This window comes from Lagenorhynchus albirostris, chromosome 16 (genome assembly GCF_949774975.1).
Source record: "Lagenorhynchus albirostris chromosome 16, mLagAlb1.1, whole genome shotgun sequence".
Lineage (NCBI taxonomy): Eukaryota > Metazoa > Chordata > Mammalia > Artiodactyla > Delphinidae > Lagenorhynchus > Lagenorhynchus albirostris.
The window spans coordinates 23,786,813-23,811,776 of NC_083110.1; the positions used below are offsets into that span (position 1 = coordinate 23,786,813).

Genomic DNA, 24,964 nt, shown 5'->3' on the forward strand with positions numbered 1-24,964 from the left:
GAGATGTTTTCTCTTATGATTCTGGAGGCCAGAGTCCAAAGTGATTTAGTTCCACACGGCTAAAGTCAAGGTGTCAGCCAGGCTGGTTCCTTCTGGAGGTTCCAGGGGAGAATCCACCCCTTGCCTCCTCCAGCGGCTGGTGGCTGCCAGCATTCATTGGCTCGTGGCTGGAACACTCCAATCTCTTTCTCCCTGGCCACATTGCCTTCTCCTCTTCTGTAGTCAGATCTCCCTCTGCTTCCCTCTTTAAGGACATGTGTGATTATTTGTAGGGTCCAGCCGATAATCTCCCCGTATCACGATGCTTAACTGAATCACGTTTGTTAACTTCCCTTTTGTTACACCAGGTAACATTCAGAGGTTCCAGGGATTAGGACCTGGCTGTCTGATGGCCATTATTTAGCCTACCACAGCATCTTTCCCCTCTCTGAAAATTTGCCCCGCTCATGTCCCACTTCTCCAATGGCTCCCTCGTGACCTTCCAGGATGGGTCCATGCATCTACCTAGTCCATGATGGCTATATTGACCTCTCTGCATCATGGCTACTCTTGAAGTGTCCTTTTGGCTTCTGCCTCAGCTGTCAACCATCTCCATATTCTAGTTTTCCAGTTCCAAATTTCCTAGAGGGGGTCAGATTGGCCAGCTCATCATCGCAAGCAGCGTGCACAAGCCATAGGGACCTGGCAGCCTGAGATGGTGTCATCCGGGAAGCTGGTACAGAAGCGGGCAGCAGGGCAATGAGTGGGATGAGCACCAAATCCATCTAGTACATTTTAAAAGATAGACGATAGCCCAGTGGGACAGAATAGAGCTCTTAGAACCAGACCCACATATACACATGGGAACTTTATATATGATGAAGGTGGCACCACAAATCAATGAAGAAAAGATGACTTGTATAGTCGCTGGTGTTGGGAAAACTAGCTCACCCTGTGGAGAAAAATAAAGCGAGATCCCTACCATGCACTGTATACCAAGGTAGACTCCAGATGGATTAAAGACTTCAATGTGAAAGGTGAAATATAAAGCTCATAAAAGGAAACGTGGGGGTATATCTTTGTGACCTTGTAGTTGGAAAGGACTTCTTAACACCCAGGAGCACATGCCATAAATGAAAAATTGATCATCAAAGGATTTCCAATTCCACTGAAATATACAGACAAAGTTAACAACAGATGACATGTGTGGAACAGATTTTTGCAACAATTAAAACCAACAAGGGACTAATATTTAGAATATATAAGGAATTCCTGCAAATCAATAGGAAAAAGTTGGTAAAGTCAATAGAAAAATAAGCAAAGTATATTCACAGAATGGGACACCCCGAAGATTAGTGGATATACGTATAGGTACCAAAACTGTCTAGAAATCAGAGAAATGCAGATGGCAGTTACAATGACCAACTTCTTCATACTCACATGGGCACACGGGCCAGGTCCTCCCTCTGCCTGTTTTTGTATGATCTACAAGCTAAGAATGGATTTTAAAGATGAGTATTTTTGCAGTTGATTTGATGGTAGTTGCACTATCTTTGAACTCCATTTAAGTAAAGTATTATCCTTTGCCCCAAAATTCCACTCTTCTTACTAGTAGACCAGTGTTACAAAAAATTGTGCTCAATTATTGTTATACTTCAAATTTCATCAAAAATTTTGTGGAAATTTGTTTTCTCTCTTGATAAGTACCAACATAATGCCCTCAATTTTTCCTCTTGACCTGCAAGGTCTAAAATATTTACTATGGCCTTTCACAGAAAAGGTTTGCCAACCCCTACACTAAAGAATACTCTGTATCAGTATGGAGGTTCCTTAAAAAACTAAAAATAAAACTACCATATGACCCAGCAATCCCACTACTGGGCATATACCTTGAGAAAACCATAATTCAAAAAGAGTCATGTACCACAATGTTCATTGCAGCTCTATTTACAATAGCCAGGACATGGAAGCAACCTAAGTGTCCATCAACAGATGAATGGATAAAGAAGATGTGGCATACATATACAATGGAATATTACTCAGCCATAAAAAGAAACGAAACTGAGTTATTTGTAGTGAGATGGATGGAACTAGAGTCTGTCATGCAGAGTGAAGTAAGTCAGAAAGAGAAAAAAAATACCATATGCTAACACATATATGTGGAATCTGAAAAAAGAATGGTTCTGAAGAACCTAGGGGCAGGACAGGAATAAAGACGCAGATGTAGAGAATGGACTTGAGGACATGGGGAAGGGGAAGGGAAAGCTGGGACAAAGTGAGAGAGTGGCATGGACATATATACACTACCAAACGTAAAATAGATAGCTAGTGGGAAGCAGCCGCATAGCACAGGGAGATCAGCTCGGTACATTGTGACCACCTAGAGGGGTAGGATAGGGAGGGTGGGAGGGAGGGAGATGCAAGAAGGAAGAGATATGGGAACATATGTATATGTATAACTGATTCACTTTGTTATAAAGCAGAAACAAACACACCATTGTAAAGCAATTATACTCTAATGAAGATGTTAAAAAAAAAAAAACTCTATCAGTTAGAAGCCAGGTACTATTAGACGAAATCACCATTTTTGTAGGTCAAAAATGGTCGAATGTCATCAGTTTCATAGGGTTCAACTTAATAGATGTACAGACAGCAAACTATTGTAGATAAATCTTTAAAACCTAGTATTGAGTGATAAAAGAAATAGAATGGAATAGCATAATACCATGTCTGTAAGTTAAAAAAAAAAAAAAGATAGCCACAGTAGATATTTAACAATAATACAAGCACATACAGAGACATTTAGCAAAGCACTGGATTGGTACTTCTTTGGGAGAAGAGAAGGAGTAGGATGGGAGGTAAAGGGGAAAACCCACCCAACTAATAATAACATTTACTAACATTTATTTGGTAATCACCACGTGCCTGGCACTGCTTTAAGCAGCTCGTATATGAACTCATTTACTCCTCACAGCACCCTGATGATAAAGGTACTATCATTGTTGCCACTTTACTGATGGGGAAACTAAGCTCAGAGAGGTTAAGTAACTTGCCCAAGGCCACTGAGCTTGTAAACATCAGAGCCAGGATTTGGACCCAAGTAGTTTGGACTCCAGTTTTGGAGATCAAATCTGGAGTCCAATAAGATGGATATAGTTCAGAGGGATGTGGATGGACCCAACAGATCTGAAGAAGCAAACTCCCCTTTTACCTAAACCCTATACCCATTCCATGCCCAGGAAATCTCTGCTGTTTCTTTCTCATCTTGCTTCTCTGGGACTCAAAGCACCTACCTCACACACTGGCCATCCTAAAAGCACAGTGGCCAAGGAGTTAGGAGGTACGGACCCTGTCCCTAAACTGACTCAACCTGGAGTGATGGGATGGGCCACCCACAGGACAAAATGACCGACTGGCTGCTCCCTGAGAAGTGGCTTCGGCATTTGTATGCTGAGGTAGCAGCTAAGAGCTTTGGATCTGATAGATCTGAGTTCAAATTCTAACTCCAAGTTCAACTGCCTGTGGGACCACAACAAATTACTTCTGTAAATTGACGTTCAAACCCCTGCCTAAAAGAGGAGGCAGTGCTTACTTAGCACAATGACTGGCACATAGTAAATGCTCAGTAAATTACTACTGTTCACAAGTTCATTCACATCACCTAGGAGAAGTGACTGCTTTTCACTGCACCTTCTTGAAAGAAGGGTACTTGGGAAGAGCAGAGAGGTGCCTGTGTCATCCCATTTGCCTGATTAGTCTGCCTGTTCCACTGTTATCCATCTTTCTGTGCTCCGCCCCTCCTTCAAACCTTATCTTCCCACTCACCGCCTCTGGAAGCCTTCCCTGACCACCCAACTTGCCCCGTCTGCTGAGCTGATGGGAGCAGGTTGGTCACTCCCTTTCCTTTTCTCATGGGAGGTTCATGCTCACCAACCAGCTCAGCTTCCATTTGCTCTCTGATCCGCTGTCCCCTACCCTGTGCCCAGGACCGTGTCCCCTCTGGCCTGTGGCTGCCTGGTTGGCTCGGGGTCCACAAGCATCTGCCTTCTTATCTCCATTCTCTTCCTCCCCATCATGGTGATCATGGAATCCCCTGGAATCCACATGTCCACCAGGCCCCTAGGACATGAGCCTCTGAACCCTGGAGGCCTGCTTGGGCCCCATCCACATTTCCCTGGGAACCTAGAAAGCAGCCATCCTTTCCTAAGGGGCTCATGTGTGCCTGAGCAGCTGCCAGCGGCCTTCACCTAAGCAATCCATCCTCAGGATGACACTGCAAGGGAGGGATGGCCTTCCCACTTCACCCCATGAGACCATGGAAGCCGACTGGGTGTGGCCTGCCTGGGATTGCCCAAGCCACATGTGGCATGGCCACCCTTATCTCACATCCAGGACCTTTCTGTCACACCCCAGCCACCTCCACCCAGAGGTGACCATCTAACATCCATGTTTCTACCATGAAATCCATCCCCCTCCTTATTTTTCCAGGGAACCAAAGGCTATACCAACCGCCTTTCCTCCGTGGCCCTTGTGACTCAGACAGCTAATTGGGGCTTGGCTGGTGTCCAGCCTGGCCCTGGGCAGCCTCCCTGTGACTAGCACTGGTGTTCCTTGGCTCCAGGAGTGATGCCTTCTGCTTGGCTCCACTTGGGAGAGGAGGGAGGTTCGCACACAGTGTGGGCTCAGCAGGGAGAAGGGACCGGCCTGGGGGGAGAGCAGAAGACAGAAAGCCGTTGTGACCGCACTCCTCTTGCAGCGTAATGAGGATATCAGTGGAATCCCTCCCAAGGATGTCATGCCAGGCCCTCTACAGAGGTTGTATCTTATGCTGACAACAAGCTCTATCAGTGTCCCCATTTCACAGAGGAGGAAACAGACTCAGAAAGGTTATGTAACATTTAAGGTCATGCTAGACCAAGAAATGGCAGGTCTGTGTGAGTCTGAAGTCCACGTGCTTTCCACGGGCCACAGTGCCCCACTGGGTCTTCATGAGAACCCTGTCATGTACAGACCTTGCCTATGCTGTTCCCATTTTATGGGTGGGTAAACTGAGACCGAGAGAGTTCAAGAAACTCAAGATCATATGGTCAGAGAAGTGGTAGACACTGAACTGGCTCCTGGTCCAGTCCTTATTCTGTCTACTGTACATAGAACTTTCCCATCCATGCTGGGAAGCCCCCCAATTCTGGGCAGTAGGAGTGTAACTAGGAGAGGAGAGGAGATAGTGTTGCCCTGGGCTGACATGAGAAACAGGTGGGAGGGGAGGCTGAGTTGTTGGAGGTCAAGAAGGCCCAAGCTGCAGAAAGTCTTGGAAGCAGGTTGACTTGGTGTGTTGGGCAGGAGGGAGCGGTGTAGGGTCTTCCAGAAGGAGTGAAGTGCTGACCTGGTATCTTAAAGTGCCCCACTTGTGCAGCCCGCCCCGTGGCCTGCCCCTCAGCCCAGGGCCCCCCACCCCCGCCCCACCTGCCACCGCCCAAGGCTCCCTCCCTCACAGGTTGGGGACATTCGGCCGCTGAGATCAGGTCTTTGTTTGAAGGACAGGTAATTAATCCCACAAAGTAATCCCAGAACACCCTGGCAGATTTATGGAGATCGCCTCTGTCCCAGGAACTCTGCCTTATCATCTTTCATTTCCCAGGCAAGGCGAGTGACTTGTTATATCACAGGATTCATGGCAATAGGAATTTCATTTAGGGGTGTTCTCCAGGTGGAGGGAGATTGATAATGCGGGCCGGGGGCAAGAGCCTGTGGCGGTGCTGGGGTCAGGGAGGGAGGGGATCAGAACAGGCACTATTGTGCCTTCACCTGTCCCCTTCCCGGTCTCTATCTTTCTCCCAACATCAGGGGCCCAGTTTCATGGGGCTCACCTGTCACAGGGACCCAGATACCATCCAGTCCAACCCTCCCAAGTCACAGATGAGAAAACCAAGGCCCAGAGCAGCGAGGGAGGGACCTGATTCCCAGGCTCGCTCTTTCAGCTACTCTGCCCTAGCTCTCCCCACATGCCCTGCCCTAAAGCTGCCCAGGTGCAGGAAAATGTCACTCCATCACCGGGGGCAGCTCCTCAAAACCCCCACGATGGACCTTGGAGCCTGCCTCCCTAGGGCGCTTTTATTGAGGAAGGGAGCAGAGGTTGGCAGTCCTGGCAGCTCACCCCCCACGCAAAGAAGGGTCAGTAGAGCAAGGGACCTGGTCCTGGAGGTCAGGGTAGTCGCTTCTGGTCTATCGGCTCTGCCTCTAGCTTGCTGGACAGTGTGAAGGTCCTTGTCCCTTTTTGTAACACAAAGAGTTGGGGCTCATTTGATTATTCAGAAATATTTATCCAACCCCTCTCATGTGTCAACTCTGGGAACACAGCCATGAGCAAGAGAGATGAAGCTGTTGCCCTCACAGATCTTATAGTTTAGTGAGAAAGACAGAAAATAAACACACAGATGAATGCACAAGATCAGTTTAGAGAGTGACAAGGGCTTACAAGAAAATAAAACAGGGGATGGAGGTATGATGGAGAATGAGCTGCGGCCACTTAGCTGGGGTGGTGCCCTTTTCGCTACGGTGACATTTGAGAGGGGCCTGAGCAACAGTGGAGGAGACAGCCACGTGGAGCTATGCCGGAAGTGAGTTCCAGGCAGAGGAAACAGCATGTGCAAAGGCCCCGAGACAACCATACGCTGTGTACATTTAAGAAACAGAAAACTGGAAAAAGAGGTCGAATGAGGCTTCAGTGTAGTGGAGAGCAGAGGATTAGGAGAAGCAAGTGCGGTCAGAGCGCTGGACAGGGACTGATCATTCAGGGGCTTGCAGACCAGGCCGAGGAGTTGGGGTTATTCCATTTGCACTGGGAAGACACTGCAGTGGAGTAAGTTGATCTGCATCAGGCTTTTGAAAGATGGGCTGGCTGGAGAATGGGCTGGAGAGGGGACAAAAGGAGAAGCAGGGAGACCAGCTGGAAGCCCACTGGGGTGGCCAGGTGAAAGAAAATCTGGAGGGTTCGTCATGCGAACCATCTTGGCTGCGTCCATCTGTCTGTCCAGCCGCTCGCAACTCTTCCATACCACCCCAGCTTCTTTGGGAGCCCTTCTCCCTCGGGAGGGCCTGGTCATTGTTCTGAGCCCCCCGGGCCTCGCCTGCTCTTCCCTACGCCAGCTCATCCCTCCTGCATCTTCCCACAACTCTCTAGACAAAGCTCTCTCAGGGGCCGGCCTCAGAGCCGCTCTGCCCACACCCCCCACTGCATCCATGCTCCCCCACCCCACCCTCAGAGCAGGTGGGCAGGCTGCAGGCACCCCAGAAGGGAAGGGAGGACCTTGTCACCGCCCAGAGAGGGGGGGACAGTGTGGCAGCATGCAGGACTGCCCTCGCCAACTTGGCAGCCCCTTGTCGACAGGAACCAAGCCTGGTGGGGCTGGCTCCTTCCAGACACTCACACCCAGCTCTCGGTAATTAAAGCCATAAGTTATCTTTGGACAGGGGAGCTGCAGGCTGGGGCTGCCACAGCTGGCATTGCTGGGAGGGAGAGTGGGCGCATCTGGGCAGAGGTTGGAGGGGGCCGAAGGTCAAAGACTGCCCTCCGTCTGGCCTGGGATGAAGGGTGTTTGGGCTCTGAGGCTCTGCTTGGTGCCAGGGGCAGTGCCAGGAGCTTCCTTCACAAACAAGGGTTTACTTCCTCTTTTCCATGGGCCCTGAGAGTCTCAAGCTTGCAAAACATCCCCCAAATATGCCATCTGTCTTCAGCTGGATCCTTTGCTTCCCCTCCCCGCCCCGCAGAAGTATCCATTCACAGAGCTTGGAGTGGGGGTACCATAGGGTACCCATCCCTTCAGCTGTGCTGGGAGCATCCCAGAGAAACTGCCCTCCTGCCAAGGAAGCAGGAGTCTGTAGCCCAGGCTAGCCCCTCTAATCGAGAAGGACCCCAGGCCATGCATCCTGAAGGTGGCCCAGTGGGAAGTACCCTGAACTCTGACCTGTGGCCTTTCTATTTCAAAAAAGTGATCAAAGGCCTCGCACAGATCTTGGGGGCTGATCGTCCTCCCTGGCCAGAAAGGCAAGGAAATTGCTCTTCTTCCTGTTTCTTGCTTGCTCAGCAGAAGTTCCTGCCTGTCTGAGCCAAGGGAACGGAAATGTCTCGGGACGCCCCTCCCTGTCTGGCTGGGCTCACTCATCAAGCATTCTGAACATCCACTCGGTGTGGCGCAAGGGACCAGGGCCTGGAGACATAATGAGACATCTGGGGCCGATGCTCACGCTGGGAGGATGAGGGCATTCTGGAATCCAGGCTGCCAGGAGGATGAAATGGTCACCCACCCCACTCACCCCACGCACCACACACGCACACACACGCCCCAGTCCAGGACCCCTGGCCTTCTCAGAGAAGCAGGGCCAGGATCACTGGCAAATGTGAAATATTAAGTATTTAGAAAAGTACGGAAACGGACATAACATGCCTCCATACATTCACCACCCAGATAACATTTGTTGACATTTTACCATCTTTACTTCTGATCTTTTTTTCTTCTTTTTGTTCTTAAGAAATGGAACATGACAGGTATTGTTAAAAGGACCTTTTCTTTCATTTTCAGTGATCTCGGAGGCTGGGTCTCTGGGGAGCAAGGGTTAACACCTCTAACCCTAACATCAACCTCAGAAATGGCCCCCAACTCGCATATGGCCCGTCTTGGGTGACATTAAGGAATCATCGGCTTTGTTTCATGTGACAGTGGCATGTCTGTCCACATTGAAGTCCTTATCAGAGACATACACAGTATTTAAGAATGAACTGGAATTGGCTCTAATAACTCCAGTGCCGGGGGGAGGGGTGAGTTTAAAAGAAGGAAAATTGGCAAAATGTTGATAATTGTTGACTCTGGGTGAGGGGTACACAGGGCTTCGTTGTGCTCTTCTCTCTGCATTGTTTATCTTTGAAATTTTCCATAGTAGAAAGTTTTTTTTTATTTTTTTAAGTATGGTCCCAAAACTGCTAAGGAACCCACCCCTGGTCTGGGATCCACATCTGTGTCCTGGACGGGTGCCCAGACTTGAGCCAGACTTGAGGTTGACCCGTCTGGTGCCAGCTCTGCCTCTAACTTGCTGTGTGATGTTAGCCGAGTTACTCACCATCTCTGACCCTCAGTTCCGCAGGGGGAGAAGAAGTTTGAACCTGGTGGGCTCTAAGCATCTTCCATCTCTGACGCTGGACACATCTACCTTTCATGCTCAGAGAGCGCACTGGAGGGCAGTGGGTTTCCCATACCACTCCTCAAGAGAGCCTTTGCGAAAAGGATCTGTAGCCAAATAAGTTGGAAAGACGCCGCATCACAGCATCCTTGTCCTGGCATGTTACAAGCCACATTAGCCCATTAAAGGCTCTAACAAGTCCTGCAGCGAAGATGCCTGTTCAGCATTTCCCAAATGTATTTGACCACAGAACTTTTAAAAAGTTGGCCTTTCCTATACCCCAGGCATCAGAGTGCCCGGGGACACCCTCTGGGAAACCCCAACCTTCCAGTTTTCACAAATGGAAAGGATGAATTTGCCATTTTTTCATGATGATTTTGACTTATATTCAGCAGAACACAATATTTGTTTTCCACATTGTCAAGTGGGTTTTGTACTTAAGTAAATCTGTAGTTTTCCCCCCTGCCCCCCTCATCATTCCCTGATCAGAAACATCTGCTTTGATGTCACATTCTGAGTCACTGACCAGATGCTGGAAAACCCTCCGACATCAGGAAACTGGGCCTGGCACCATCTGGAGCTTTCCTGGTGGGGCCTTCTAGAAGCAGTGATTCTAGGGAGGAGTAGGAGAGAAAACACAGGCTTTGCCATCAGATGCTGTAGGTTCAAATTTCAGCTCAACCACTTACCAGCCATGTGACTTGGGACAAATTTTTTTTACCTCTCACCTCAGTTTAGTAATCGATGAGGATTAGGCTGCAAAGGATGTGTCGAGTGCTGAGTTTCCTTCCTTCTCCAAAAGAATTTATAACAACTAACATTTACTGAGCACTTACTGTGTGCTGAACTAAACAGATGCATTACCTGCTTGCGTCTTCCCATCAGCTCCATGAGACAACTATTACCCGTCCCCTTTAACAGCCAAGGAAACTAAAACCCAGAGAGGGTAGGTAACTTGCCCACAGTCACACAGCTTATGAGGAATGATGCTGAGATTTTAGCCCTGGTCCTAGGCACTACAACATCTGCCTTTTTCAAAAAGATCTGACCCAGATGAAAAAATATTGATCCTCTGAACACCTTACCTTACCTGCCTGGTCAGCGCTTATTGGTCTTCGGGTAACCCAGGTGGTATGTCAGGCCGTGCATCCTTGGCTAAGCGCTCATAGACAACCATGGACTCCTAAAACTGAAAGAGTCTGTGGGGACTTCCAGGTTCCCTGAATCCCCAAGCCCCCAACCCCATCCCTCAGGGCCCCTTTTGGGGGTCATGGAGGTGCCGAGTGTGCTGGACTCCAGCATAGCGCCCCCATCTGCTTCAGCCAGGGCAGCTAGCTCTGGTTTGGGTTGTTTTATATACTGGGATTCTGGGGAAGATTTTGTCTGATTAAAGGATTGCTACTAAAACAAAGAAATTTGAAAACCGCTGCCATAGAAAAGCCCCCTCTTTTTTAAACAGGAGAGGACCCTGAGGCCCAGAGAGGTAAAGTAACTTGCCCGAGATCACCAGCTATCCTCCTGAACCCAGGCAGACCTCCCTCCTCTCTTCAGGACTCAGGGACCAGATTGAGGGGGGCTTCTCAGCCCTCAGGGAGCCCCTCAAGGTCAGTTGTCTGGGCCGCTTCTGCCAGTTGGTAGCCAGTTTCTATGAAGATAACTGTGTCTGAGGCTGGCTCCCTGAACCTCGTCCGACCACATCTATTTCTGGGCCGCGGAGCCCTGACGGAGCACAATTTGATTCATAAATTACCCAGCTCAAGGTGTGTGTGATGGGCTCTCCTTCCCAGATTTGAAAGTCATTCACTCCGGAACTTGCGGCACTTGGGGCTGAAGGAGGGGCAGCTGTGGGATCAGCGTTCAGGGAAGGAAAGTGGCAGGGGAGCTGAGGGGACGTGGGGACTCAGGGAGCATTGCTCTGTGCCAGTTCCGTGCTTGTCGTCTCATTGAATCCTCCCAGCCACCACAGGAGGCACCTCCTATTATTATCATCCCTATTTGGCAGGTGAGGAAACTGAGGCTCATAGAGGTGAGGTCACTTGCCCAAAGTCACACGGCTGGAAGTAGCAGAGCTAGGATTCGAACTCAGGGCTCTCCGATGCCGACATTTTCCCCAGTCACAATGATGGCAAGACAAGGAACTGAACAAGCAGCATTTAGAGGAAGAGGTTAGACCCTGGGAAATAGGATTGGAAGGGAAGGTTCAGGAGTGCCGAACCTCCTCTTCCACCAAGTTCAGTGTGCAGCGACAGCTGGCGTTGCACCCCACCCTGCCCCTCTTCGCCAGTCTTTCTTGTCTAACATCATTCAATTCCAGGCGCTGCTTAGTTCCACCTGCCCCAGCCACCAGGTTCACTATCCTTGACACATAGCCAGCATAGGCTCAGCACTTTACAGTTTGTAAAGCGTTTTCTGGTCCCTTATCCCACTGAACCTCCAAACAGCCAAGTGAATAGGACAGATATTCTCACCCCCCAAGGAGGAAACTGAGGCTCAGAGAGGACCACAAGCCCACAAGCGTGCATCTAGTCAGGTCCTTTATGAGTTCTTCTGTCAGCTTCTTTATATATACGCTTTGTCCTTCCCCCAGGGGTGGCCAGTCTTCCCCCTTAGATGGGTTTCCTGGGGGCATTATCCATCACCCACCCCCACCCCGTGCCTCACTAGAGAGGCCTTATAGTGTGGTAGGTGGTCTCTGGTTCCCCACTCCCCAAGAAGCCCCGTCCCCTGGGCCTGCCTTTCCCACATCTCAGTGCTGGATCCGTGCAGGGGTGCCGGAGGTGGGGGTGATGGCCTCAGCAGGATGACAGCACGTACCCGCCTTCGTGCTTCCTTCTCCTTGGGCATCTGATCACTGTCCTCTTTGTTTTCTTAAGAAAACCCTCGTCCTTCCCCCCTCGCACTCCCGCTTTGGGACAAGGCCTTTCAGATCATCAAATATCAAACGCTTCTTATGCGCAGGCTGAGATGGCTTTATCAGAGCCTGTAAATCTCCCAGAGCCCTGACGCTCTCGTGAATGCCAAGCCTCAGGTGAATCATGTGGGCCAGTCCGGGGACCCAGTGCACCTCAGCGCCCACTCTTGGCCCAAGGAGGGGCTCCTGCTGAGGCTGGGCATGGGTGTTCTGGGCCCACCTGCCCGGGGTCCTGGAGGTAACCAGCCTCCAGTCAAGTGAGCAAGTCGGCCTTTTTTCCCTTCTCCTCACCTTGTTCTTCTCCTGGCCAGTCTCTGGCCCCCAGAGCCAAGGGAGCACCAGCCCCACCCAGGAGAAACCACGGCAGCTAGGAGGACCATTTGAGACCCAAAAGACCCAGGCTCTAATGCCAGCCTGGTCACTAGGTACCCAGGTGTTCTTGGACACGTCACTTCCCTGACGGAGCCTCAGTTAACTCCTCTGATAGCAGTGCTGGCCTTGCAGGGTGTCTTGAGAATTCAGTGAGCTCAGAATTGCTCTGCCAATGGGCAGAAGCATGCATCGTCCCTGTCTCTTGGGGGCAGCCTGGTGTGTGAACTAAGCTTCCAGGCTCTGGAGTCAGGCAGACGTGAATCCTGGTTCTGCCACTTACTGGTAGTGTGACTTTAGGCAAATCACTTAATTTCTCTGTGCCTTGATTTTCTCACCTGTAAAATGGGAATAACAATGATGATGATGTTGATGCCACCTGGCATGTGGAGTTGCCATGACGAGTAATTGACCAATACACGGGAAGTGCTCAGAACCCACAGTAAGTGGCCCTGGTTATTGCTCCTTTACTCACTGCCATCACCCAGTCCATGCTCTCATCACCAACAGGGCTTCCTGCCTCCAGGGCCTCCCCACGGCTGTGGACAAAAATCCAAACTACTTCCCCAGCATTCAAGGGTCCTACCTCCTGGCATCAGCCACTCCTGACACCACTTCGTGTGAACTCCGCTTGTCCCATGGCTCCCCACTTTGGAATTGATTGTCCCCTCCAGCCCTTTGCTCAGAATGCCCTCCCCCTCTCCATACTGACCCAAATCCAGCCCTCTAAGGCCTGGCGGAGGATCCCCTGCCCCAGGCGCCGTGAGCTTCCTCACCTAGATCGATGCCACCCGGGTGCAGAGACCTTATCTTTTGCTATTCAGACTCTCCAGTACCTTGCAAACTCCTCTTTGAGTAAATCCCTTCCTTCATCCGGCTGAGGTAGCAGTGACCATGGTGGGAAAGGTCCCCGTCCTCAGGGAGATTAAATTCAGCAAATTATTGTCAGTCATCGTGGTAACCCAGGTAGAGAAAGAATTACTCATTAAAGTGAATCCGTTTCCGACTCAGCCCACATCTAGCACCAACTTAGAACACATAGGCACACATCATCAAATATTGGGGGGTTTTTGGTGGTAAATATACATAACATAAAATTTACCACTTTCAAGTGGCATCACATATACTCACAATGTTGTACACCCATCTCCACTATCGAGTTCTAGAACTTTGGGGATTACTCTTTAAGGTACTTATATTAATTCTTTTTACAAGTATAATTCACATAAATCAAAAAGGAAACATTGGGGCTTCCCTGGTGGTGCAGTGGTTGAGAGTCCGCCTGCCGATGCAGGGGACACGGGTTCATGTCCCGGTCTGGGAAGATCCCACATGCCGCGGAGTGGCTGGGCCCGTGAGCCATGGCCGCTGAGCCTGCACGTCCGGAGCCTGTGCTCCGCAACGGGAGAGGCCACAACAGTGAGAGGCCCACGTACCGCAAAAAAAAAAAAAAAGGAAACATTGAAATAGCTCTAGAACAATGGTTCTCAACCAGGAATGATTTTGGCCCCCTCAACCCTCACTGCAGGGAACATTTGGCAATGGTCTGAAGATTTATTGGTTGTCACATCTGGGAGAAGGGGTGCTACTGGTTTCTAGTGGCTAGAGGGTAAGGATGCTGCTAGCCACCCCACAGTGCATGGGGCAGTCTCCCATAGGAAAGAATTATCCAGCCCAAATGTCATGGGAAGCTGAGGTTGAGAAACACTGCTCTCACATCACTACTCAGAGATCTTTTTTTTTTTTTTTTTTTTTTTTGCGGTACGCGGTCCTCTCACTGTTGTGGCCTCTCCCGTTGCAGAGCACAGGCTCTGGACGCGCAGGCTCAGTAGTCATGGCTCGCGGGCCCAGCCGCTCCGCGGCATGTGGGATCTTCCCGGACCGGGGCCCGAACCCGTGTCCCCTGCATTGGCAGGCAGACTCTCAACCACTGCACCACCAGGGAAGCCCCAGAGGTCATTTTTGTTAACATTTTGTCAACATTTCATTCCTTTTTCTATATATATATATATTTTTTAAGCAACAACAAAAAATGTGTCTTACGGAACTATGCTATTTTATGACTCCTTTGGGGGGAAAATGTCAAACATGTATCTTTCAAGTCACAAACTTCTCTTTGCAGCATTATTTTTAGTGGATGACCGAATTTCATATCATAACGTAATTAATCCCTATTGTTGGACATTGAGGTTGTTCCCAGTTTTCCTCTGTAAACAGCACCACGGTGAAAATCCTGGGAGCTGCACCTGTGGGCACATCCATGATTATTCCCTTTGGAGAAATTTGCCTGGTTACAGAGTAAAGGTTTTTCAGGAAATCAGGAGATTCTGATAGCAGCCCTGGCCCCTGGCAATGTCTTGCTGATCCCCATTAAAGTGTCGTCAGAGGACCAGGGGCCGCCTCTCCCTATAGGTGGGGCGCTGGATGCTGCTGTAGGTGAGGGGGCCTGGCTTGACCCTTAGCAACCCTAGCATAATACGCTTTACTATCCTTGGCTACTCAGGTTAATGTTTCATAACTTGGACCCAGATTAGTCAGCGTCCAGTCTGTGGTCTTATTACGAGAGGTGATCATTTATTGGTGTACTTGAGCTTAATGAAAACTGTCGTTCTGGTGAAACGCCTATAAGACAAGCAGACTGCAATTCCCACCTGCTTGCGGGGGGCTCAAAGATCGTCTTTCCAGGACTGGTCGGTAATAACTGTAATTAACAAGATGCACTCAGCTCAAACAAACGTGTCACTGTGGTAGGGTGGGTGTGATAGTCCCAGTTGGAATTGCTAATTGGCTGACTCCTCCTCATAGCCCTGGTGCAGTTATGGTCTCTGTGATGTGTGACATTATAAGTCACCCGGGTACCATTCTGTCCTGTAACCTTGTACGCTAGCCTCAGAATGGTGCCCTGACACCCGTGCTGCAGCCCGTGCATCGGTCCAAAGCCTTCGTGGAGCACCTACTGTGTATCACCAGGGGCACTTGGCGTAACCCGTCCCTGCACTCCCAGGGCTTATATTCCAGTGTGGGGGGACAGACAGTAAGCAAACACGTTAACAGATGAAAAGAGATGTTCAGAAAGTAGAAGTGGTTTGAAGGAAATAAAACAGGATAAGGGAGAAGAGAGTGATGAGGGTGAGAGTAGGATGGTGGGGTGACTAGAGAGGGCTCCTTTGAGGCCCCCTCAAAGGTCGCCACCACCTTTGAGCTGAGACCTGAATGCAGACAAGGCACCCACAGACATCTGCAGGGCGAGCATTCCAGGCAGCTTCAGGGAAAGCTTTGCAGAGGGGCTAGGCCTAATCTGCCCCCTCCCTGATGGTCCTTAGGAGGGGCGGCAAGCTCTCAGCCTGCATCTCCTTCTCTGATAGAAAGCCAAGGTAACCCACACCGCTGGTTGCCATATGTTGGTCTCAGAGCTGTTCAATGCAGCCCAGCCCAGGTGCCACCCGGGACTTGGCCCCCTTTGTCAGCAGGCAGCTAAGTAACAATTTTTAATTCATAAGATATCTTGCCCAAAGCCCATATCTCAGGCCGACTCCCAATTTTCATTATGCAGTGATACAGTGTGTACCAGTCAGAATTATGTGGCTCCACTGGACAGTGATGGGACTGCAGCCCAGCTTGTCCCACTGGCCCAGGCGGCATACACGGCACACACGTTGCTGTTTAACAACTACCCCTGGGAGGGGGCAGGGGGAATCCAGGGGCCTCTGGGTAGGACAGGAGCTCTTTAGCTTAGTGAGAGCTGAGTTTAACTCCTTGTTACACCCCTTGCTCTGCCCTAGGACCAGTTATTCTCTGTGCCTTAGTTTTTTCATCTGGAAAATGGGGATAATTGTACCTATCTCATGGGAGCTTTGTGAAAATTGAAATGTATTGGGCTGGCCAAAAAGTTCACTCACGTTTTTTGTAACATCCTATATAAATATACAGAAAAAAAAACCTTGGCACAGCGCCAGGCACAATGCATGTTGGATATTGTGGGGAGGGCCCCTCCTGACTCATTCTGGATAAGATGGGCCATAGTTGGGGCTAACCTGGTCCAATTCTTGTATTCAGAAAACAGGCATAGCAGGGAAAGTAGGGATGGGAACCAAGACAGGCACCACTGTAGGTGCTTTGCATACATGATCACGCCTAATCCTCACACAGTCCCGTGAGGTGGGAGCTGTTATCCACACTTTACAGATGAGGGGTTTGGCTCAAAGGAATTCACAGTTTGCAGGAGGTCTCACAGCTGGTAACTGGCAGATCTCTTGTTGGTGCTTAGGTCTTTTTTGCATCCTTCGAGTTCACGCACAGTAGGCAGTCTTCACTAGGGTGCTGATGTAACAGACTCCAGGCAGAGACTACGGCTGAAAGAGGGAGCACCAGGGGGAAGGGGGTACACATCCCAGTTCTGCTCACTTCTCTGGGGAGGATCCCTGGCCCTGGCCCTGGGGAGGGCCGGGTAAGCGAGTCAGAGGCCAGGTGAGGGATCGGGGTCCCGCTAGTCCTCTGATCCATTCAGCAACTAGCATTTGAGTGGAACGTTACTTGGGCCCAGAAGACCAACTAGATCATGAGCTCCTCATAAGCATGGCTTTTTTTTCTTCTTTTCTCAACCCCATGGCCCAGCATGGCCAGACCCAGAGTATGCCCGCACCTAGTGTGTGCTCATTGACCCTTCCTAACCCTACAGGGGGCCAAGAACCTTCAGGCCCTCCAACAGATAGGGAATGAGCATTGTTCTGGGTACCATGGGGACGGAAGCATGACACCCTAGCCCTTACCCTTGAGGCGACGCTGGGTCTCTGGATGTGAGAACCAGGGAGGTCCCACAGCATAGGGCTGTTCTGAGGGTGCCAGCCCAGCTCTGGGGCTCGGTGGAGTGAGAGAGGGTGCAACCTCCAGGACTGGCTTCCTGAGGCTGGTGACATTGGTAATGGACCTTAAGAACAGACAGGACCAAGGTGGGAGCCATTGGTTTTCCTTTAACTTGGGGGCAGCAAGAGTGGGTTGCTGTCAGCCCAGCGGAGCAGACAAAGCAATTGAAAGTCATCAGGCTGTGTTCCCACACGCACCATCAGCCACTCACTAAACTGCTTTTCGCCCAGACGCAGCTCTGCCATGGGTCAAGATGCTGCCGGGCGAGATAACAAGGGGACAAGGTGTGGGAGTGATGAGATTTGGCAGGGGCCGGGAGGAGGGGCGCCTGGGGAAGGAGAGAGCCTGCTAGCCTTGAAGGAAGGAGGAGGTGGGAGGGTGAGCCCTCAAGGCCCAAAGAGAGCCACCTGCCTTGTCTCCGAGTCTGACCCTCTACCCTCACCTTCACACCCTCCAATCTAGTTTCCCTCTCCCTCTGCCTTTGACCATCTATGAAACAGAGGCCCTTTGCTTGACTCTGCTGCGCCCTCTAGCCGCCACTCGGCCTCTCTCCCTGTTTATTACACCAAACTCCCGGCAGCAGCGCCTGTACTAACAGTACCCAGGGCCCCCCTCAGCCACTGTATCTCACAGTCTGACCTCCAGGGGCATCTGAAGATCCAAATGGGGGACCTTAGCCACATCTTCCTTATCCTGAGCCTCTCTCGGCACTGTTTGACCCTGTCAACCATCTCGCAGAACTTCCCCTTCGCCCGCCTCTGGGCACCTGGCTCTATACTGGTTTCCCATCTGCCTCTCTGACCACTGCCTTTCTTTCTTTTCTTTTTTTTTTTTTTGCGGCACGCGGGCCTCTCACTGTTGTGGCCTCTCCCTTTGCGGAGCACAGGCTCCGGACGCGCAGGCTCAGCGGCCACGGCTCACGGGCCCAGCCGCTCCGTGGCATGTGGGATCCTCCCGGACCGGGGCACGAACCCGTGTCCCCTGCATCGGCAGGCGGACTCTCAACCACTGCGCCACCAGCGAAGCCCAGCCACTGCTTTTCTATCTACATTTTCCTGTGCATCCTCGCTGGAGCCATAGGTCTGCCCTAAAGGCCGGCTTGCCAGTGCCTTACCTATGTCACCACCTTTGTGCTGACAGCCCCTGTCTTCCCACTCGAGTCCCCATCCACCCCTCCCCTCCAGCTCTTGGAGGACATCGCCACGTGGACATTCTGCTGCTACAGAAAACTCTATCATTTTATGAGGAATTTACCTAGAACTTTTCAGAAAGTAGAGAATTTTTAACTGGGACTCCCTCTTGAGAAAAAAGCAAATTATTTGCCACCTCATTCTATGAAGGATGACAGTCTCTTATTTGTCTCGCCCTATTCCTTGTCCGTTAGCACCGGGCCAGGTACAGAGTGGGTGCAAACCTGTGTGTAGGGCAAACACCTGCAGGGAGAAAAAGAGAGGCGTAAATCTCACTCCAGGCCAGCCACTCACCAGCTGTGTGACCTTGGACATGTAACACATGTAACACAGGGTGTCTTTTTCTAAAGTTATTGTGAAGACTGAGTAATGTAATTATGCGAACATCTTAGCTCAGTGCCTGGCACAGGGAAAAGTGTTCAACAAACTGTAGCTACTATTTTTTTAATAAACAGGGGAAGAGGGCTGTGACTTCCGTTCAGCAGCCTTTTGTGCTATTGCAGACTTCATTCACATCTTCTCAACCTCCCTCTTGCAAATATGAAGAGGTCTCGATGCCTGAAGCTCCTGGCGGATGTGGCTGTCCCATAAGAGAACCAACAGAGCTGGGAATGACCTGCTTCTTCCCTTGTGTGAACGCTTTAAGTCACCAGTTCCCAGAAGTCTTAGGGTGCTCAAGGTGCAGCCTCACTCCCTGCAAGGACCCCTCCCCTGCCAGGTACATCCCCTAGGACAGCACCTGTCGACCCAGGGAAAGCAGCTGCCCTTCTGCTCAGCAGTGGGGGCTGAACAGGTGAAAGGCATCCCCCAGTGAGGCACCCCCAGTCCCCTGGTCCCCATGGGACTTGGATAAAGAGTGTCTGGGAGACCAGAGGGCTGACAGGGTGGTATCAGTTTCCAGGATAGCGGAGAAACTTATGTGTATGGTTTCCAAGCCCACGGCCCCCCGGGGGAGGGCGGATGGTGGGAGAGGGGTGATAAAGGAGGGAAGCAAGGAAGGGGTGACCCACCCTGAGGCCGGAACCCTGGGTGCGATGCCCTGTGGACCTGAGGGTTTTGTTCTCAGCCTTGGCCTCAGGGCTACCACCTTGTACATCTGGGCCCTTGGTTGTGAGGCTCTCCTGGCAAGAGGATGGGTTGGCTTAGTGCTCCCGCTGGGCGAAAGCTCTAGGCACAGGCTCCTGGGGTGGGGGTGGGTGGAGGAGACGGTCCATGGTGCTGTCTCGGTGCAGGACAGGCGGCCAACATTTATTGAGAGGTTCCTATGTGCCAGACACTGTATTAACTCATTTAATCCTCACAGCAACACTCTGGGGTGGGTACTATTATTACTCCCATTTTACTGACGAGGAAACTGAGGCCCAGATAATGCAACTTGACCAAGGTGACCCAGCTAGCTAGTAGCAGAGCCATGATTGGAACTCAGGGCATAACTGCTTCTCTGTTCCACGTTGCTTTCCTTCAGGGGCCTTAGCTTAGCAAGTTCTTATACACTCAATAGTGTGATTTTATTCTGAATGAAGATCTTCCGTGTGAGGCTGAAGACATGAATCTTGCCTGCTTTTCTCTGCTGATTCTCTAGCATTTTGCACAAAGTAGGTGCTTGATATGAACTGGAATGAATGAGTGATCTGATCAGCCAATCGGTCTTTGAATGAGACCTGCCCTGCTTGGGGCACAGGGCTCACCTCCTAATCCCTGCCCAAGCCAGCATCCCAGTGAGTGCTCGTGTTGCCATGGTGACAGCAGGAATATCAGAGGCAGTGACTCACTTAGATGGCCTTGTCAGCTCCCTGGGTGTAACCCTTTCTGACTGTTGGTCTTGGCAGTCAGTCACTCGTACTTTGCAGGAGGCTGAGAGGTGAACTCTCCACACAGATGTGTGAAAAAGAATGTGTTTGTGTGTGTGTGTGTGTGTGTGCGCGCGTGCGTGTGTGTGTGTTGGGGGGAGGGTCCTTGAGTTTGAATTTGTACCAGTTGAGGGGTATTTGCCTGCAGGTTGGTTGGAGAAGGTGCCGAGGCTGGGAGAGGGGTATTTTATGTGCTGGGGACAGACTCGGAGTTGGGGATGGGCAGTGTGGCCATGAGTAGGGCAAAGGTGCTGAGTGCGGGACCCAACTGAGTTTGCCAGGGGTGATAACCTTATTTTCCCAACTGAAAACCACAGCGCATCGTTCGACAAGAGGCTTCTGGTTTGCGAATGACTTATAGGAAAAAACTGGCAAAGATAAAAGTTGAATCACATGTAAACATTGATAGCTTCCTTTATTGGGTAGAATAAATTTATATGAAACTCTGGAATGATGGGATGCCGGACAGGGGCGCTGAGGAGGCGGGGCCCATGCCTGTGTGTGTGGTGGGGAAGAGGGTGTGAGAGGCAAGCGGCTGGAGGTCTTGCCTCAGGCCAGCCCTGCAGCTCAGCATTTAGGGGCCCCAAGGACCCAGCCCCTAAAACACCCTGCGCTGTCCATGCTTCAGCCATCTCAGCAGTGTTCACCCTGCCACAGGAATACCTGGTTGAGGGCTACATCCTCCACCGGAAGGTGTCCCAGGTACACTGTAGGAGCTCAATAATTGTTTGCTGCGTGGATTAGCTAATGATGAGCGGATGAAAGCACATGTCCTCTTGTTTCCCCAGCAGCAGAATGCCTAGCTAAAAAAACTCCTTTATATTCATGCATGTATATGCCTCCTTGCGACTCTTTCCTCCCCACTACACAAGGGCAGCTGTACAAAAGCCCGCAGGAGGGTACCCAGGCCGCAGGACACAGGCTTAGGCAAGGTGGAGGCTGGAGTGACGTCCCCTCCCTGGCCTGGCCCAGGTCAGAGTCTCCAAAGCCCACACTCTGAGAGTGACGTGAGACCCGGCCGGGCTCTGCTGTCAGCAGCCGTCCCTTCCCTGCCTCAGACAACCTCTGCAGTGGGCTGGGAGTGGGCCACCTTGCCGGCCAGCACAGAGGGGCTGAGAGCAGCCTCTGCCTCAGAGTCTAAAGCTAGAGAAGGACGTTGTCTCCCCTCTACTTTTGCCCTAGTTAATCCAAGACAGGACATGAGCCTGTGTGCGGATCCCTTTAGAGCCGGGGAAGGGGCGGAGCAGGGAGATACAGCAGCTTCCATGGGCGATCCTTGTGTCCACCTTGTGTGTTGGAGGCTTGGATGTTAGTTCCCGCCTATGGAATCCGTGTCCATCCACCCCCTTCCCCAATCCCGCCTGTCTTCCAGGGTCCAGCTCAAACAACATTTATCAAGTACTTATTTTGTGCCGGGAACTGTTCGAAGCCTGTACATGTGTATATATTTTTTCTCATTCATTTAATTCTCATAACCCTATGAGATAGATCCATTATTATCCTCATTTCACAAATGAAGAGACCAGGATGCAAAGTGCTTAGATAAGTTGCCCAAGGTCACACAGCTAGACAGTGGTGTAAGGAATTAATGTCACCTCCTCCATGAAGCTTTACTTCTTTGAGCCTTCCTGTGTGTGAACAGCCTCTCCCTGCTGTGAACTGAGATGCTGATTCTTGTGGGTGTCAGAGCTCCCTTACGAGGCTGTAAGTGCTTCAGCGGCAGAAATCCTGGCAGGGTGACCTCTGCGTCCCCCACAGCGCCAAGCACAGGGCCTGGCCACAGGACAACCCGTCCAGGGGACTGCTGAGTATGTGAATGAATGGCAGTGAGCGAGCGAGTGTTTGAATGGACCAACACACTGGTTAATGCGGAGGAGAGGGGAGTGGAATTGAGGGTTTCCCAGTGAACTCACAGCCTGATGAGAAGGGCACAAGGGCGAGTATGGGGGCCCAGGTGGGCCGGAAGCAGCCATCCTTCAGGAACATGCTTGCCACTGTGTCCCCAGCATTGTCCAGGTACCTTGAGGAACGGTCGTGAAAGCCCCCCATCTTTTAGGCTGGGTGAAATGAGCACATTAACACAGAGGAAGCAACTGGGGAGCAAACAGAGCAGGAACTACTGCCTGTAGGGCCGGAGGGGTAAGTGAGAGAGCTTAGGACCATCTTCCCGGAGCAGGAGGAGGAGAGGCTGGCCCTGGGTGGGAGGAAGACAGGAGGCAGGAATGGATCTGGGGAACCTGCAGAAGCCACTGTGAGGGCCAGGTACCTGTGGGGCAGCATAAGACAAAGCTGATGGGTGAGAGAGGGGTGGGGTGCATTTGAGCCAGTGCCATGTGTGTGTGATTTTTGCCAGTACTTTAAATACATATTTTAAATTTTAATAAATACTTAAATACTTCTAAAATTGAATTTTGTTTTTAACTTATATTTATCATAAAAGGAAACTTTATATCACCGTCATATAGAAAAGTAGAGTAAAGTAGAATAGACTAGAAAGAACAGAATAGAATAGGAAATGACCGTAAAAATAAGCACAAGGGGAACAAAACAAGGCTACTGCCGTAGTCCACTGCGGCTGCCATAACAAAATACCACAGACCAGGTGGGTTATACACGGTAGAAATTTATTTCTCGCAGTTCTGGAGGCTGGAAGTCCGAGATCAGGGTGTCAGCACGGTCGGGTGACGGCCCTCCTCCTGGTTCAGGTGGTGCCTTTTTGCTGAATCCTCATATGGTGGAAGGGGCAAGGGAGCTCTGCGGGGTCTCTTTTATAAGAGAAGAATCCCGTTCAGGACGGGTTCACCCTCATGACCTAAGCCCAAAAGCCCCACCTGCTAATGCCATCACCTTTGGAGGTTAGGATTTCACCATATGAATTCTGGGGCGGCACAAATATTCAGACATAGCAGTCACTGAGTCCTCACTGGGCACTGCTCCCTTTGAAAGGCTCTGAGCCTGAAGCCTGCTCTCTCTCTGTTAAGAAGGAAAAGAAGCAAGTGTTAGACAGGCTGTTAAAGACATATAAGCACCAAACCAAGACTTTCTCCTTGCCTCAGTCAGAGAGCCTTGAGGAAGACTGAACGGGCATAATGTTCTCATCTTGTGATTCAGGGCCATCTGCTGCCTGGGCTATGTGCTCGTTTGTACCCCAGAGTTCTCTGCACTACTCCTGGAAGCAGCACTCATTTTAAGTTACTGATTAGTCCTTAATGTCCAGAGAAGAGCCCTGGCCCCAGCCCCCTGTCCACCTGCCCGGGGCCCCAGTCACACCCTGAATTCTCCCTCTTGCAGGAAATACCAACAGCATCTTTGCCCTGGATTACATCAGCGGGGCGCTGACCTTGAACGGCGTGCTGGACCGGGAGAACCCCCTGTACAGCCATGGCTTCATCCTGACTGTGAAGGTGAGAGTGGGCGCTGGGCACCTCCATCATGGATAGAGGGGATGCCCACGCTGTGAGGCTAGCCTCCAGCGGTGCCCAGGCGGAGGGTCCAGGAGGCGGGTCACTTCTGTTCCCTTACCCTGCACTGATTCCCGGGGCTTGTGCCCAGGGCCCCTGTCAGGAAGGGCCAACGCTTTTCACATGTGGGCCTTGTCAGGGGCCCTCTGCTGGGCATTTCTCAGCCCTTATCAACAACTGCAGAGGATTGCAACTTTCATCCCCAGTTCAGGGGTGAGGAGGCACAAGTGGTCCTCTCTGTTATCCCATGATTTCAAGTTCTAATATAGCCAACTCAGATTCTTAGGTTTACCTCATTTCTGGGGTTTTTCTCCCATTTCTAATTCTTGTGGCTTCCCTGGGGCTATTACCTGGTTAAGAAACAGCAATGCAGCGGGCAGGGGGCAGAGCTGTGGTGGTCCCCACCCCGGAAAGCGTGATGGAGCCATGGCCCCCTGCCCCCTGCAGCCCCTTGCCACTCATGATTGGTTTTAATTAAAATCAATAACTTGCTGAGGCATTCCCTGGGAAACCCGTTTAGGGTACAGACGCTGCCTGGGCCACAGGGGTCCTCCCCAGCCCCAGCCTTCGATTGAGAGGAGGGAATGGTACAAAGACTGAGGAGAGGGCCGCTGGGAAGGAGGCCCTTCCATTGGTATGGGAAGGATGGTGCAGCCTGGCCCTTCGTTGCTCTCCTTGACCTTGAGAAGGCCTGTGACAGCGATGGATTGATTAGTCCTGACTCGCCCACTGCCTCTGTCCTCTCTACCCAGATGTGCACATGTGGGCCAGCGGGGGAGGGCAAGCTAACACGGCCTTTCCCCCATCCGGAGCCAAGCCCGAGGCCCCCTCCCAGCCTCCCCTTCTGTCTCTGCTCCCTTCCTACGGAGGCAGGCAGCTCCAATGGAGATAGCTGCTCCCTAGTCCCAGCACCAACTCACTGTGCAACCCTGAGTTCAGCTTTTCCATCTTTATATAAAATATAAGGATGAGTCCCACACTCGGCTGTGAATCCAAATCCCCTGGGGAGCTGATAAAAGATACCTAGTCCTGGGCCTCTTGCCCAGAGATCCTGGTTCAAAAGGTTGGGGTGGGACTGGGAATGGGTATTTTGCGGCCCAAGGACTCTGGTCCAGAGACTGGGTGCCCAGGTGTCTGAGTCCACCTATTTCTGAGTCCAGCCCAGAC

At 51.1% G+C, this 24,964-nt stretch overlaps 1 protein-coding gene across 2 annotated transcripts in view; it reads left to right on the forward strand.

Annotated features, from left to right (window-relative positions):
- Positions 1–24,964, forward strand: part of CDH23 (cadherin related 23) — a 394,527-nt gene that overhangs the window by 148,573 nt on the left and 220,990 nt on the right. For both annotated transcript variants that reach the window (XM_060125509.1, XM_060125510.1), the window contains exon 9: positions 23,628–23,740. In XM_060125509.1, the coding sequence (XP_059981492.1) occupies positions 23,628–23,740 (113 nt within the window). The remainder of the gene's footprint in view (positions 1–23,627; positions 23,741–24,964) is intronic.